Source organism: Neophocaena asiaeorientalis, unplaced genomic scaffold, assembly GCF_003031525.2.
Source record: "Neophocaena asiaeorientalis asiaeorientalis breed wild unplaced genomic scaffold, Neophocaena_asiaeorientalis_V1.1 scaffold129, whole genome shotgun sequence".
Lineage (NCBI taxonomy): Eukaryota > Metazoa > Chordata > Mammalia > Artiodactyla > Phocoenidae > Neophocaena > Neophocaena asiaeorientalis.
In genome coordinates this window covers 4,068,135-4,084,647 of record NW_020172446.1, presented here as the reverse complement: position 1 = coordinate 4,084,647, position 16,513 = coordinate 4,068,135, and the positions used below count along the sequence as shown (strand labels likewise).

The following is a 16,513-nucleotide window of genomic DNA, read 5'->3' as shown; positions in this document are numbered from 1 at the left end:
AAGTTAGTTTGTTCAAATCAGCATCCAAACAACATTGAGGAGGGGTTTTTTTGGCCACTCAGCGCGGCACGCGGGACCTTAGTTCCCCAACCAGGGATCGAACCCATGTCCCCTGCTGTAGAAGGACTGGACCGCCAAAGAAGTCCTATCATTGAGGAGCTTTTTAAGAAATACTACTTTGCCCAAGGCCTTCTCCCTCAGGGATTCTGATTTAATTGGCCTTGGGTGGGGCCCAAGCATCATATTTTTTAAAGCTCTCTTGATGGTTTTAATGTGCAGCCAGGGTTGAGAAGTGCTCTACCTTTCCCCCTACCAGTTTCCTGCCAACTCCTCATCCAGGCTCTTAAATACTTCTTCTGCCTCCTGCCAGTAGACCAGAGCAGTTGGCCCTAATATGCCTACCTGGAGGAGTCGAGGGCTGCCCATCTTTTCCAGGCTTCTCTTTCCAGATGGGCTGAAACTCTCTATGGACACAAGCATTCCCTTCTCTACAAATTCACATACCACGTAGGCCTGTTCCTATCACTTTCTCCCCTAATATATGCCTGGTGCCTGTTCTGGCCTTGCAAAGCATAGTAGATTTTTTTTTTTTTTTTCATGAAAATAGCAAAATTCCTGCTTCAGGAAAAAGTGAGAACTTCCCTGGGGGCAGTTTTCATCTGGCTGCTCAAGTGGCTCAGCACTGCACTGGAGCTGAGAGAGAAGCCTGCTGGGGGCTTGGCAACAGATGTAAGGGAAACAGGGGATTGAGTGGGACTTGAACCCAGCACATTTTGGGGAATCTAAGAAACCTTCCTCTCCTGAAGATGCTGGCCTCAGGAGCATTTCAGAGAATTATGCCCACGTTCCTAGCTCGCAGCCGTCTGCCTGCCTTCCTGTGGCTGCTGCTTCTGTTCGTTCCCCTACCCCTCCACTCCACCTGCCTTTTGGATTTATTCCTCCCTCCTGTGTCCCCCACTCCATGCCTCACTGAATGTTGGTGAAACAAATCTAGTCTAAAATAATGAGCAATCAACTACCCGATGCTTGGGGCAGGCTGGGCAGGGGCTGGGGGGAAAGGGCAGGGAGCTGAATCACTTCTAAAGCCTAATAAAGATGCAGATGGGCATGTTGACTAGGAGCCCCAGAGCTGGGCTTATTCATTATTCAAAGTTATGTAAATGCCACTGGGCCCTGCTTGTTAGACTCCTGCCCCTTGTCCCTGCTGCTTCTTCCTGCCTGACGGATCCAGCCTGCCTTATGCCTCACCTCTCCCCCGAGGTGCTTACATTCATTCTCCCTGCCCAGAATCTCTTCTCAGACCCTACCTCCTCTCTAGCCAGAAGTCTTCCAGAGATTTGTTGGGAGGTCCTGGCCTTCAGGCAAGACTATACAGACCCAAATAGGTGGGCTTCTCGTTTTTAAAGATTTCCAAGGAAAGAATACCCTAAGCAGTGCTATATACATGTTTTAATATCTCACAAATCTACTTAGTGGGATGGATTCCCCGAGTTCTAACCTAAATCCCTCTTGCTGCATGGGAAGCCCACCACTGAAATAGAATATCCAATGACCAAATTCTCTTTAATCACTCTTTTGAGAAGTTAAATGCAAGCATCAAGTCACTCCAGCCTAGTACCCCCAGATTAACTCATCCTTGTTGCTGCCACTTACCTTGCTAGACAGGTGAACCTCATTCCAAGTTACAATCACACTCCTTAAGCTCTTAAACCTGTCCTGGGATACCAAACTGGTTAGTGTTTAACTCGTACCGACTACACCATATACCTCCTCTTTTTCACATTGGGATTACTGACTTGTACCCCACAATTGCCTAGGCCTTAGGCCTCAAATGACTTTCCCCTGACTCTCCTCAGTCTTTCCCTTTTTCCCCATCACCCCCTAATTTTTCAGATGATGAGGCTGAGAAATGAAGAATTGGGTCAGAGTCGCAATGGCATCGATTGCCTCTGCTTTCCCTTCTTTTCTGGGCTGCCTCTCCTCCCTCCCCCAACCCCAATCTATTTTGAGCCTGCCTCTGTTTTCCTTAGTCTGGTTGGCAACCATGCCCGCCTCTTTCTCTTCGCTGCCCTTATCTCTTTCCTGCAGCCTGTGAGGACCCCAGTTGCCCTTTCGGAGGTCTCTTATTGCCTGCCCGATTTATTTTGATTTTCTTCCATCTTGAAGATAGGTAGGGTCGGCTTGAAAGTGGATGCCTGGCCACACTCAAGCAGAAGGTAGGCAGGGAGATAACGCTGGTGGGTCTGCTTGGCAAATCCTTCAATGTTACCAAAACCCTCAGGTTGTCCTCCGAGCCCATCTACAATGTCTAGTCCTCTTCTCCATATCCACAGACTCTATTTCCTACATCCCTTCTTCCCCTCTATGACCCCATCCCACGCTCAGTAAGAAATGCTCAGTTCCTCCCACTTGGGTTGTGTGCAGCATCCCTGCAGGTCCTCACCTGCCTTCTTGGCCTGCACATTGCCAGTCTCTTCTTATCCAATTCCTGTTTCTCTCCACTCTTCCCTGACCTCATCCCTCCCACACACACCCGTCCCACCCCACACGCCCCTGCCCCTGCCCTTGCTTGCACTCTGTTTCTAGGACACACTGGCTCATTTCTAAAGAGACTTTGCCAGCCCAGGCAGGGCTTGTCAGCATCCCCCACTTGTCCTTTCTCAGCCTCCTCTAGACACTTGTCCCCTCCTTTAGCTGTCACCGGCAAGCTGAATAAGACTGGATATTTTGGAAGGGGAGCTGCAGCTGGCTGGGGGAGGAGGGTGGCACTGAGAGAAGCAGGAGCAGAGGGAGCTGCGGGCAGCCATGGAATGAGAGGGAGAGAGAGGTTCCCAACATCCTTCCTCCCCAACTTTGCCAGCTTGGGAGCTGGCAGGATCTTACACTGATCCCTCTCTGTACCGCATTTTTCTCTCTCTCAGTAATAACACAATACCTTGCTTTACAATTTACCACATTCTCTTACAGACCTCCAGGTATCTGCATGGTACACTCCCTCTCCTCCAAGTCTGCTCAAATGCCTCCTCCTCAATGAGTCCTACCCTGACCACCATTGAAAAGGGCAGCCCCTCCCCCAGCATCCTCTACCTTCCCCATTCTGCTCTGTTTTATCCCCACTGCACTTGTCACCCTCTAATGTACAATACAATTTATTTATACGTATTATTAACATGTCCTCTCCTCACTGAACTGTAAACACCACAAGAGTAGAGATTTCTGTTTTGTTCACAGATACATCCACCATGCCTAGCACAGTGCCTGGCACACAGCAGAACTCAACAAATATTTGTGTGTTGAATGAATGAATGAATGAGTGATCTTATTGGATCCTCACACACTCCTGTAGCGCTGGTCAGTATTATTATTCCCTTTTTGTTTATTACGGTAAAGTATACATAACGTACAATGTACCATCTTAACCGCTTTAGGTGTACAGTTGAGTGGCATTAAGTACATTCACAGTGTTGTACAGCCATCACCACCGTCCGTCTCCAGAACTTTTTTATCTTCCCAAACTGAAACTCTGTGCCCATTAAACAGTAACTCCTTATTCCCCCCTCCCTCCAGCCCCTGGCAAGCACCATTCTACTTTCTGTCTCTATGAATTTGACTACTCTAGGTAGCTCACACAAGTGGAATCATACAATACTTGTCCTTTTATGTCTGGATTATTTTATTTAGCATTATGTCTTCAAGGTTGATCCATGGAATGTATCAATAGTATTATTCCCATTTTACAGATAGGATTATTCCCACTTTACAGAGGCTGTGGTTCGGGGAACTAAGTGAGAGCACCCAGAAAGCAGACTTGGCGTGGGGTTGACAGGATTGGCTGGCTTTTATAATTCCCAGGAGAAATCAGTACTAACCCATGTGCCTAGGCCTATAAGGCAATTGAAGAGTAACTTCCTCTGTGTTGTTATTTCCTTTGGGAATATTTTTACTCTTATTTCCATTTCCCACTCTTCCCCTCTCAGCGATTCCTTCGAACATTTCCACCCCACCCAGTTCCAGTTTTTTTCTCCCCGGAGCACTTTAACTCCTGTTCTTTTGGGTCAAACTGGCCCTGTCTAGAAATGCTCCTGCTTGGGTTTCATCTGAGTGCACTCAGCCTTGCTTGAGTCTCTATTTACACCTCTCACCCCTCCACCCACCCTGGGGCAGTTATGAGCCTGTTTCCTTCCAAAGCAATTAGTGCAAGGAGGCCAGCCGACTGGGTGTTAATGCCGTTTCATTAAGTGGGAGCAATCCTAATGATAATAAAATGGCACATTTAACATTCAAACATTGAACAGGGTTTCTAAGCGAGTGTGTCTCTCTCTTCCTTTCTGGTAGAACAGCTCCATCTTCATAAAGACCTGACAATACACCTTAATGAGAGACTGGGGAGCTGAGCATCTTTATAGAACCAGAGAGAGGATGAGAACCAAACAAAGAATCCAGAGAAAGAGGGTGTGGTGCACTGAGGGGATAAAGACCCCAAGGAGTCCTGGGGTAATGGATTCTGTGGTGCTAATTTAGACAGTTAAAGTCTATAAGAAATAAGGTCACTTGGAAAATAAAGCCCACCACAGGCTTTCATGCAATGCAGTCATTTACTTATCTGTTTGTTCAACACATTTTTTTGCAACAAACATTTACTGTGCACCCAAGATGAGCCAAATTTTACAGGAGTTTGTGATAGAGGGTGGCTCTAGTTTTATGAACAGGAATGCCAAGGGCCTTAGTGGTCTACAGATCATCTTATTTACTCTCCCCCAGGCAGCCTTAGTCAAATCTATCCCAAATGCCCCCGTGAAGAGAATTTTAACAACTGCTTTGGTCTCCTGAGCCAGTCCTTATGCCCCCTCCTTATTGAGACATCCAGCTTTAAGGTCCTTGCTATACTCTGTGATCATAGAATATCTGATTGAACTTCTGAAGCAAAAAAAGTGTGGGATTGGGGAGCTGGCTAGGGAAAGAAGGTAAATTCGATCAGCTGGTGTTTATGAGGAACTGAAGAGGGGCAAGAAAAAAGGATAACATCTCACAGACACTTCCTTCCTCTGAGAAGTCTTTCCCAGAAGAGGGCTTTGTTCCGAGCTCCTTTGCACAGAAGGGAAGCAGCTGGCCAGTCAGATGTGGGCTTTGCCCAGGCGGGGGAAGCGGCTGATTCGAAAAGGTGTCAAGTCATAGGATGGCATTAATTTCATGCTTAATTCATACAGGATCTTCCCCACAACAGGGGACAGCTTAAACCCATGCCCTAGGGAAAGGAGAACAGGTGGTCAGGCATCCTCAGAGACAGGTACTGGACTCCCTGGACATCCCCTACACAGTCCCCAGATAGAGCTAACCTCCCCATTGGTCGCATCCCAAAGCTGGAAGTTGCCTCCCACCATGAGAACCCTTTCTTCTCTGATAGCCCCTCTTAACCCCCTTATACACTCAAGGTCTATGCTTTGGCCCCTCTCTGTCCAACTAAAAGCATGAAAAACACCATTTTGCCTGGCACTGAGGTGGGTCATCTTTAAGGCACCCCGTCTTCCCTTGCTCAGGCTCACCAGAGAATCCAGCACCAATGACAATGTTGTCGTACTTTGGGTGTCGATCAAGAATGAAGTGCTCATCGGGGGTGTTCTAGAAAGAAACAATCACACCTGTGTCCTTTGAGGATAGAGGGAGGAAGAAGAATTGCAGGCTCAGAAGGGAGGAGACTCAGCTGGATTTCTTTCCAGAAAGAATAGGAATGGGGCACAGGAATGCTTTCTGCATGCCAGTGCCCTAGGGTACGCCAGTCTTTCTCATTTGTCCATCTGTCTCTTCTCGTGTAGAGCTGTGAACACAGTAGGTGCTCAGTTAATGCGTGTAAAGTAACTTTAGCGAAGACGCCTCAGGCCCTGGTGACATCTGTCTCTTCTCTTTGTCCCTAAGGCCTGCTCAACTAGAACATCTTGCCAAAAACTCTTTTAGAGCTCTTCTGGGAAACATAGTGAAGGACTGCCAGACGTATGCCTAGTTTCCTAATGAAAAAGAATACGAATAACCTCTAGTGGGCCCTCTCTGGTGGAGGTGAACTGACCCGCAGGAATGAGCTCATTTGTTTCAAGTCACATACTGTGTCAGGGGTCAGGTAGAGTCCAGCCTGAGCAGCACAAGGCCAGTCTGTCTCATTCCCCTGTTCTCCAGGACTGCAAGAGAGCCTGGCCCAGTTGCCCACACCCTTACCGTGTACATGCAGTGCTCCATAACAGCAGGCTCAGGCTCTAAGTTAGGTAAGTGATCTCTGACAAAGCAGCTCAGGATGTGGACGTCTTGGATGTCTGAGAAAGCTGCAGGGCAGTCCCGCTCCTCAGGATCTGCATTGTTGCCGTGGTGATAGCAGACCTGGCTCCCAATCAGAGCAGTGTGAGCTGGGATGGCTGGCCTCCTGCACACCACCCCCAACCCAGGGGGCAGGTTGTACACAGAAGGCACCCCATCCATCATCCCAGCCTTCCCCAGTCCTGACAGATGCTGTTTGTTGCCACATGAGTTTGCCTAGCTCTCCATTCCCCCGCCAACCCTATGATTGCAAAGGAAGGGCTCCAGGACAGCCAGGGATCTTGTGTTGCGCATAGTGAATAGTGAGGTCCGTTCCTGCTCCTGCCCACTGGGATCCGAGGGAGTCTGGTGAGAGCAAAGTTAGAATAGCTGCCCCAAATCTGCCTGGGCCCCTATTAGCCTTCTCTCGGCCTCTCCACTCACCTTCATCAGCCCTGGGTACTCTCCGGAGGGCAATCCATAGATGTGGTAAGGAGCCAGGCCGAAGCCCAGGAAGCATGGAAAGGCCTGGGACACACCATAGCTTCCAGGAACCTTCTCTCGCCAGTAACACACGTTGATCCGCAGGGTCTTGGAGCAGGAAGAAGAAGTGGGAAATGAAGGGAGAAAGCATTTCTGGGGTCCCGTAGCCCTTTAATATAAGCCCAGATGCCCTGATTAACTCACCCATCTTTGTTTCACTCAATTCTCATGTCATTTACATGTTACATTATGTTATGATGCATAAAAATTGCTGAATCTGGCTCTTCCCCTATTCTTAATCTTCTCCCAAAACTGCATCCAGCCTACTTCTCTCTCTATCCAGGAGTTAATAATACCTCATGTTTATTGAGTGCTTACTATAGGCCAGGCCATCTCCTTAGGTTTATATATATATATATATATATATGATTTAATTTAATTCTCCAACAGCCCTAGTCCCCATTTTACAGGTTATAAAATTGAGGCTAAGTGAGGTGAAGGTGAATGAAATTTGCCCAAAGTCATCCACTAGCAAGTGGCAGATGGAAGACTCAAGTCCATCTGGGTCCAAGGCTTCTTAAGCACCACCTCTCAGGCTTCCAGCTCCCCTTACCTGGAGAGGCAGCTCAATGCCCAGGGGACGGAGGAGCCGGTTGGTCCAAGGACCTGCTGTGATGATCAAACTCTTGGCTTGGTAGCTCCTGCAGCTGGTTTTCACCACGACCAGTAGCCCTGGTTTTATCTCCATCACCTTCTCTCCATCATGCACTATGCCTCCTAGCTGTTGAATTGCATCCTGAAAGGGCAGGAGCAGGAAAGGGCAAATCAGTTATGTATGTGGTTCACCCTGGACAAAGAATCCTTCATCGAGTGCAGAAAAGAGAGGGCAGAATCTAGACCTCCTCTCCCATATTGTCGAGGCCTAGCAGGGTATATAAAACTGCCCAGTCCAAAAAGTCAAGACTAAAGCTGGCAGGGCAAAGGCTGTCATCCAACTGGGGGTCAGGGGATGGCTGATGGGGACCCAGGATGCCCAGAGCAGGAGCTGCAGTGCCCCTAATGCTGCACGATATCACCTGAAGGGCTCTGAGCGCCTTGTCAGCATAGAGAACTCCTCCAGACTTTTCCAAGAGCCCCACTTCTCCCCTGGCCAACCGAATATTGGGGAAACGTAGCTTCAGTTCCTCAGATGGAAGACACTGGTGTTCCACTCCCTGCCTAGACAGAGTAGCCTGGATTATCTTTAATTCTGCATTCTCCTTCATTCCCAGCAGCAGTAGTCCAGTCTGCCTATAAAAAAAAAAGACACTTGAGTGAGAGTCTGCGTCTGGGCCCTGGGCCTTCTCTGTCATTTTTCAGCAAGGGGCCCAGACCAGGCATCAAGGGGAGTCCTGGCCTCACATTCAAAAAACAGGCAAAGACACCTACATTCTGTTGTAACAGTCCAGTATTGTTGCGCTGGTTTCTAGCCCATCCCCAAGTCTGCCCTTGGCTCTCACTATTGGTTTGCTTATCCCTCCATCTTCCCTCATCAGGATCCATCCTGCCCTTGAGGTCAGAGATCCTAAGTCCTCTTTTATCTCCACACCTAGAAGGTGGTAAATGTTCAATGAACTTGATAAGATTTCTTCCCTTTCCTCCAGTCCCCTGACCCCACTCACTGTTTTGATCTCAATTCTTTATCCCTTTTCCCCTCCCCAACTCCCTGCTGTTTCTTTTCCCTCTTCCTTTTTCTTGTCATATAATGTTTTGTCTCTTCTTGTACTCTATCTCTCAGTTCCTTCTCAGAGGCTGCCTGTTTTGTGGAAAGGGTCCTAAGTTGGGAGCTCTGGCCCTGGACCCAGTCCCGGCATCCCCTCTGTGACCTTGGTCTGATTGCTCGCTGATCCCAGATTCCTCCTCTGTAACACATGACTGTTGGACTATTGGTGGTTCCACACCAGGGGAGTTGTGGAAATGGTATGGATCATTTTTTTGCTTGTCACAATGCCTGGGGGTTGCCACTCACATTTGGTGGGCAGGGGCCAGGGATGCTAAACCTGCAATGCTCAGGAAGATCCCACCCAAATGCCAATAGTGCCCTCATGCAGAAACCCCAGCAGGTGAGATGGCCTCTTAGGACTCCAGCAATTAATTCAGCAATTCAGTGTTTTTGTTTCTCCCTATACATCCCTCTGTGTTTCTTCCACCATAAGAGAATGAGAGCTGTTTCTCTTTTAACGCTTTCCATCTCTATGTCACAAGAGATCAGAGCTCCCTTTTGGGGGTAACTGATCAAAACAATAGAAGGGTCACTTTGGCCCTTGGGACCATTCCTGTAGTCCCTCTCGGTTTCAGCAGCCACAGTGACAAGCATCAGCCTGACACATCCCCCAGGTACTGTATATAAAGCTCGTAATAGCCTGTAATGGAGTCTCATGGATATTACATGCTTCCAAATCCCACATTATCTGGTTGGGGGGATTAAAGAGAAGATTGGGAGGGGGTAGGGACACAGCGTGCCCTGGGGCCAGTGTCAGTACACAGAGCCACGCAGCATGCCCAATCCATTTGCCATGGCCCCCACCTACCCAGCATTCACCACTGGTGAGAAAGCAGTGAACGCTTCTGCCTCTTCAAAGCTCAACAGAGGAAAGATGCTGTAGAAATCCCCACCAGCCAGCAGACTGTCTTTTTCCTGTGGCCCCAAAAGAACTTCAGATTGGTTCTCAGTTAATGAAGATTTGCCTAGCAAACTCCTTGGTCAACAGGATAATTAAGTCACCCAAGCGTACGTTCTTGAGCCCTTTGTACCTGATGAGGTTGTAGCTGTGTAGAATTCTGGGAAAGACCTCATCTTAGCAGTCACAATGTCAGATCCCTGGCCCGGAAATTCCAGAGCAGCATATTCTAACCTCTGCCTGCAATATACTAGCCTTGGTCTCTCACATACTCTGAGATTTAGTTACTTTCCCTTCCTTCCCTTCCTTTCTCCCTTCTTCCCTTCCTTCCTTCCTTCTTTCCTTGAAATAAGAACTCTTTCAGGAATGTACTATATGGAGGAAATGAACTCACGCCAAAGCAACGGGCAAATCTGTCGAATTATGAAATGCTGAGTGATGTTCTAATTCCCAAGCCGTCCTGCGGTGGATGAAGCGGGAGCTCCCTATCCCTAGGAGTAATCAGCAAGTTGATTCTGCTGGTGAATGTAATTGTGCCAATTGTAATCATTTTGCTCCAGCTCTCTGCCCCTGTGGCATTTATTTCTCAGCCCAGATATTGATCTAACAGCGGGAAATTTTCCATCTGAATTTGTGATGCTGGACCCTCCCCTAGTCCGGAGGTGCGTTTGGGAAATTCTCATTTTCCGTGGATCACAGCTGAACCATTTGGCCTGAGGGAAACCATGCACTGCCAGAGAAATGCCTTGGATCGGAGAGAGATTTTTGACCATTATGAGCAAATCGGAAATAAATGTAAAACACTGCCTGGAAATGCAAAGGCCTGTCATTATGGGAAATAGGTGAGAGGCTCCTGTGAGAGATGCTTAGAGAACTGGAAAGCAGTCAATCAAAACCGGGATCGGAGAACGGGCCTTTTTCCCCCAGTATGAAGATAGATGACTTCCATGCGCAGATTGAAAATCATTTAAGTACTTATTTTCTTAATGGCTTTTCCTAGATCCCAATAAACAGTCTGCTCATTCTGCATCAATTTCTCACCCCTATGCTCTGGGCCTCCCTTTCCTCTTTTTCTGCTCAGATCCAGGCTACGAAGTTTGGGGAGGAGGAGGGTGAGAAGGGACAAGGGCATTGCAGGAAGAAAAAAAAAAAAGACCAAGAAATGAGCGGTCAGGGCTGGTCTAGAAAGATGGCACCTTGTAGTGAGGCTGGGGTGCTGGGGATCCCTGGAAAGAGTGCAGCTCCCAAGTCCCAGAACACCTTCAGAGCATTTGGTACTAACTGTGCCTTCCTCCCAACCGTAGCTGGATCCAGCCCTAGGAAGAGATAATCGAAGATTCCTCCCAAGGGCCTTGTTGACTTCTCTATGGCCCAACTAAAGCCTCAGACATGATGTAGGGAGTTGGTGATGAGGGATTTCCACCAATTACTATAGCAGGACAGGAGGCAGGATGGAGTGGGGAGGATTTGGGAGGGGCAGACAGCTCTCCCTGCATCTGCCATCTCCCATCCCAAGCTCCAGCTTTCCCCGCTCTGGGTTAAAAGTGCCAGGAAAGCCAGCTCTCAGAGTCACCTTGGGGAAGGGACTCCAACAGGGACTTGGTAATGGCTGCTGTCTGTGTTGGTTTGGGAGGAGCTCTTGGCATTTCATCTTCTGTTCAGTGGGCCGAGGTGGAATTGGTTAACAAAGACTGCTCCAGGGAGGGGATGTGGCTGACAAGCCAGACACTTTGCAGACACAGGAAGCCGCAGCTGCGCAGGGGGCCACCAGGTTCTGGCAGCAGCTGTACTGCCTATGGCTGTGATCTTGTCTGATATTGTCAGCTAAGCAGGGGCAGCCCGGGTCAGGAGCTAGATAGTAGGACTCAAAGGGAGAAGGTGGGGCAGGAAAGAGATGGGCCACAGAGCTGGGATTTGCTCTTGGTATCAGCATCCTGGCTGTACACATCACAAAAGATTCAGACCTTGTGATCTGACACATGTGTCATCGTCTGTTCCCAGAATATATGCAAATATCCTGAGCCACCCATATTTAGTATGCCACTGTCACAGGAAGCAGCAGAACAGAATGAAGAGAATTGGACAACCACCCTGTCAACTCCTGAAGGTTTTTTTTTTTAAATCATCATCAAATATCATTAAGTTAATATGTTCATATCTGTCAGTGCAATTATGATATTGTGCTGGTTCTTCCAGAAGAACCTAGGAGAATAAGAATCACACAGCTAATGAATCATTAAGAAAATCAGGATCAGGAACAAAAGCTAAAGGAATTAGAATAGGAAGTATCTGTTCTGTGTCTCTACTAAGTAAAAGAACCAAATAAATCAGTGTGCCTGAGTAAATTCGGTTGGCCATAAGAAAGGGCTTGCTAATAATACAACAATAATAATGCCTAGCACTGTATAGAACTTCAAAGATTTTTCAAAGAACATTCACTTTACTCTTCATTTTCCATAATTGGGGCTGTGAAGCATAGGGATAGTCTTTTAAGAGGAGCTATGATATGTCCCAGTCTTTAAATGTATGTTAGCAGCCTTCTGACCTGGGATGATTTAGGCATGAACTTGTTTGGAAACAGGGGATGGACAAGGTAACCAGTTTGTGGTATTTCCTAAATCAGGAGCCAGCAAGCGATGACCCAGGGGCCAAATCACCTGTTTTTGTCTGTCCCACAAGCCAAGATGGTTTTTACAATTTAAAATGGTTGATAAAAAGCAAAAGAAGAATATTTCTTTTTTTAATATCTATTTGTTTGTTTGTTTATTTTTGGCTGCATCAGGTCTTAGTTGTGGCACGTGGGATCTTTCATTGTGGCACACGGGCTTCTCTCTAGTTGTAGCATGCAGGCTCCAGAGCATGTGGGCTCTGTAGTTGCGGCAAACGGGCTCTCTAGTTGTGGCACGCGGGCTTAGTTGCCCTGCAGCATGTGGGATCTTAGTTCCCTTACCAGGGATCGAACCCACGTCCCCTGCATTGGAAGGCGGGTTCTTAACCACTGGACCACCAGGGAAGTCCCGAAGAATATTTCATGACATGAAAATTATCTGAAATTTGTGTCCATAAATAAAGTTTTATTGGAACCCAGCCATGCCCATTTGTTTACATATTATCTGTGGCTGCTTTCACAATGGCACAGTTGAGTTGCTGGCAGAGTTGAATTGTTGCAATAGAGACCATATGGCCTGCAAAGCCTGTAAGACTATGTGGCCATTCACAGAAAAAGTTTGACAAACCCTGTTCTAGACTGAAAGTTGAGTAACTCTGTGACTTGCACTACAGGTTAAGACCCTGACTACTCAGTAGCAACCCTCTCATGAGTTTGTGGGGAGAATTAAATGAGTTAACATGGATCAAGTACTTTTAGAACAGCCTTAGTTTCTCATTCTAAGCACTAAAACACGCAGTGATAATGATAATGATGATGATGATTTGTCAGGTACTATTGCAAGCCCTTTACAAACTTTATCCTCACAACAGACACAGGAAATAGATATTATTACCCCTACTTTACAGATGAGAAAACTGAGTCTCACAGAGGTTAGACAGCTTGCTCCAAACCACACAGCTAAATATGTCAGAGCAAGATGATATCTAGAGCCAGCCCTGCCTGGTTCCAAAGCCCTTCCAAATTCCTGTCCTCCTGCCAAAGAGAGGGATTGTGAGATTATGAGATTCTCCTATCCAAGGGTCCCTTTCCCTCTCTCCAGCAGCCCTTCCCCTCGATGTCCATGGTTGCTGCATCCCATCTGTCTCCTTCTGCCTTTCTTCCCCCCTTGCTCAATGGAGATAGGATACAGCTGACCCAGAATAAGTGGCAGGAACTGCCATTTATTCAAAAGTGCTAGGCATAGTGCCAAGAGTCTCATTTAATCCTCACAAAGCCCTGTGAGAAAAATGAGGCGCAGAGAGGTACAGAAACTTTTCCAAGGTCACACAGCTGGTAAGAGGTAGAGCACAAAGTCAAATTCAAGCCTGTCTGACTCCAGAATTGTCTCCCCTCTGAAAGATTCCAGACACTTTCCAAACATCTTCTAGTTGCCTCCTTGTCTGTTGGGATGAAGTGTGCCCTCTAAGGCCTCAGCAGTTCTTTTAGCACAAGATACTCAGCAGTATTCACAGATGGCTGACAGAGAGAGGTCCCTTTGCCAGGCCACGCCTCAGCAAGACATGCTCCTTTATTTGGGTGCTGGGTGTATTAGCTGCCTCTGGAATAAATCTGTAATTAGCTGCCCTAGCTGTATTTGCATAATGGATTTTACTTTGTTCTTAAGTTAATGGTGTTTTTGCAACAGAACAGTAACCTCTTGGTTCCTGGCCATTAAAATAACTGCCACCCTGTAGGGTAGAGCAGTGGTTTTGTAGGAAGTTCAGTTAAGAGCCACAGAGAAGGCGGGAGGGATGGTAGCATGGTTGGTAAAAGTTCTCTTTGCCTCCTGGGTTGTCTGCCTTCTTCCCCATGAATATTTGAAAGGTCAGTGAGGGGTGGGGGGGGGGGGCCTTAAGGGTCAGAGAAGGCCATGCAGGCAACAGAGAAATAGCTGCAGGCTCACTCCCTGGTCAGCAATGCAGCCTGAGGAGCCATCCCCATTTGCTCCTATGGGAGGAGGTATTCAGAGAACGAAATGGATTTATAAGGGTTGTTCTGGGGGAGAGGACCCAGCATGAAAGTTTGTGATACTAGTAGGAATATAAAGAATCAAGCAGAGGCCTTCTCCTCTATTTCAATCCCTGCCCTGAGAGGTTCTCTGACGGTTCCACGGAGATGTAGATACAAACTCCAGCTCTGAGCATCTGCCCAGTGTCTTTTCAGCAGTTTTCCCCAAACAACCTCTGCAAGCCTTGGACACATGGTCTAACCCCAGCCCTGGAACTCAGAGACTGTCTAGAGCCAGCTGGACCTGTCAGGTGACCATGATGACAGCAAGCAGAATGCTTCCACGTGTCTGGCACTTCTGGAGGCCTCGTGTCCCTCCGTTGCATGTCAAGTATTCCTGGCACCGCCCTCTTGCATAGTAAAAGCACCCCCAGGTGCTGAGCCCCATGATCCAAGGAATTCTCCCCCACCAACCCAACCTGTATAATCGGGTTCCCGCCTCATGCTCCAGCTGGGCCCATATCTGGTAGCACTCAGCCATCATCTGGGTGTAGAAGTCTTCAGGGTACGCCCTTCGGATTATCCGGCTTTGCCCATGGGAACTTCCTCGGGAGTGCGGGAGGAAGAACTGGAGAAGGAGGACAAGAGACAACTGCAGCTGTCACCCCTCCCCTTTCGGAGCCCACTCATCATGTGCTGTCAACGAGGAACACTTACTCTTCAAATATTTCCATACAGTCTCCCTTTGTGGCCAAGTTACTGACTTGGCTTCAGGATAGAATTTCTTCAGTAGCTCTAACTCAGGCATCCTTTTTGCTAACATCATTCACTTCCCGAAGTCCCTCTGTGAGTTAGTCTTCAGTCATCCTGCTGCAACCTTGCCCCACTTAGACTCATGGAGAAGCAGAAAGAACCTTTGAGATCATTCTAGTCTAGGCTTCTCATTTTTATGCACAAGAAAACTGATGCTGACTCTTTCTCTGTAGTTTCAGATTGCTCAGGACAAGAGAACCATGTTGAGATTTAGCAAAAGATGGAGTGTTTCCTGAAAGGTTGGACCAGGAATCCCTCAGGCTTTGAGAAAACTGATAGAGAAATGAAAAAGGTTTCTAACCAATCCAGCTCATTACCAAGAAGAATAAACCAAAACCAGCCTGGATAGATTTAGGCAGAATGGGAGGGTAGAAACCTTTGGAAGGTGGGCTGGGTGCACCTGCCTCGGGAAGGCTGCAGATATACAGGGCCCAGGCATATGTACAGTGGCCAGTAGACTGCACTTCATGGGGTCACTTTTCTATAAAGAAAAAAAAATACCTAAGTCTTATTTCCTGTGTATCAAACAAGGAGGCTGCTATTATCCAGAGGTGGCAGAAAAAACAGAAGCCTCTGCTGGGTTCCAGGGTGAGAGGCCAGAAATATGCAGGGAAGAATCCTACCTCCTAGACTGACAAATCAGCCTTTCCCTCTAGGCAAATTATCTCTATTTAAGGTTACCCAAAGCAGAACTGATTACTTTTCTGGGCCAGGGCAACCATTTTGGCACAGAAGAGACTGGGTGGGAAGAAAGAAGAGAATGGGGTCTGGGGTGCTTCTTGGTCAAGAGCAGGATTTGGGAGGCAGCAAGAGGAGGAAATGTGCCTAGAAATCCAAACTGGGTCTTAGGGAGGGTGGAACTTTCTTTGCATTGTCATGAAACACACCAGGCAGCTAAGCTACAAATTGCATAGAATTTGTGAAGATCAGGCCCTTTGGCCTTCACCCCACAGAAAACCCTCTTGGGGGAGGAGAAAGGGACAGTCCCTGAGGTCAGGAGTGCAGAGGGGACACGGTACCTGCTCCAGCAGGAGGACCCTCTTCCTGTGTTTGGCCAGGTGGTACGCAGTGAAGCAGCCCTGGATGCCTGCCCCGATCACAATGGCGTCATAGAGATCTTTCTGAGCAGCCATCCTGCCCACTGAGTTAGCCCTACAGCCTCAGAGACCACATACAAAGGAGAAGGCAAGCGGAGGCGGGCTCCAGCCTGAAGGAGGAGGAGTAAAGCAAAGTCCAACCTGGCCAGCATTCCCACAATTCCCTGGGCCCTGTCCTTCTACCCACTCCTCCCAACCCCCAAAACCTGGCACAGGGCTGAGCCCCCGCCTCCCCTGCAGAGCAGAGCTGGGTAGTATGATTTGTGAGGTTTAGCCCGGCTCAGCTGCCAGCCTCACCCTTGCATCCCTCTAGCTTTCTATTCTTGGCTCAATTATTGTCATGCAAATGGATCCTTCCTATGCCACCTTCCTGTCTCATTATGATCTTTGTCTCAGGCCTTCGGCCCTGGAATTTCAATGCCTCCTAGACCAAGCTGGGCACCCGGAATGCTGCCTCCCCCTGCTGGCCTCCCTCTCTCCAGCCTGATTTCCTTTGGAGATTCTAGAGGGTACAGACCAGGCATCTGCCTAGGGTGTGTGGGCCCCTGGAGTGAGGGCTCCCTCTGTGCAGGGCAGTGTGC

The 16,513-nt window shown here is 48.1% G+C and overlaps 2 protein-coding genes across 2 annotated transcripts in view; one reads left to right on the top strand and one right to left on the bottom strand.

Annotated features, from left to right (window-relative positions):
• SEZ6 (seizure related 6 homolog) overlaps positions 1-16,513 on the top strand; it is a 99,684-nt gene that overhangs the window by 5,497 nt on the left and 77,674 nt on the right. The gene's annotated exons all lie outside the window — the stretch shown is intronic.
• On the bottom strand, positions 3,650-16,038 carry PIPOX (pipecolic acid and sarcosine oxidase). The gene is made up of 8 exons (XM_024737292.1): positions 15,855-16,038; positions 14,502-14,650; positions 7,842-8,055; positions 7,379-7,561; positions 6,727-6,873; positions 6,208-6,366; positions 5,544-5,619; positions 3,650-5,245 (listed from the first exon to the last, which is right to left on the bottom strand). The coding sequence occupies exons 1-8, from the start codon at positions 15,966-15,968 to the stop codon at positions 5,115-5,117; spliced, it is 1,173 nt and encodes a 390-aa protein (XP_024593060.1). The 5' UTR covers positions 15,969-16,038; the 3' UTR covers positions 3,650-5,114.

What these genes read in the sequence shown, in the direction of transcription:
- PIPOX (XM_024737292.1), bottom strand. Translation starts at nt 15,968, where the DNA reads ATGGCTGCTCAGAAAGATCTCTATGACGCCATTGTGATCGGGGCAGGC. An exon ending in GCGGGAACCCGATTATACAG is followed by an intron (nt 8,056 to 14,501) that starts GTTGGGTTGGTG and finishes TTTTTTTTATAG; the next exon opens with GCAGACTGGACTACTGCTGC. An exon ending in AGTACCCAGGGCTGATGAAG is followed by an intron (nt 6,367 to 6,726) that starts GTGAGTGGAGAG and finishes ATTGGGAGCCAG; the next exon opens with GTCTGCTATCACCACGGCAA.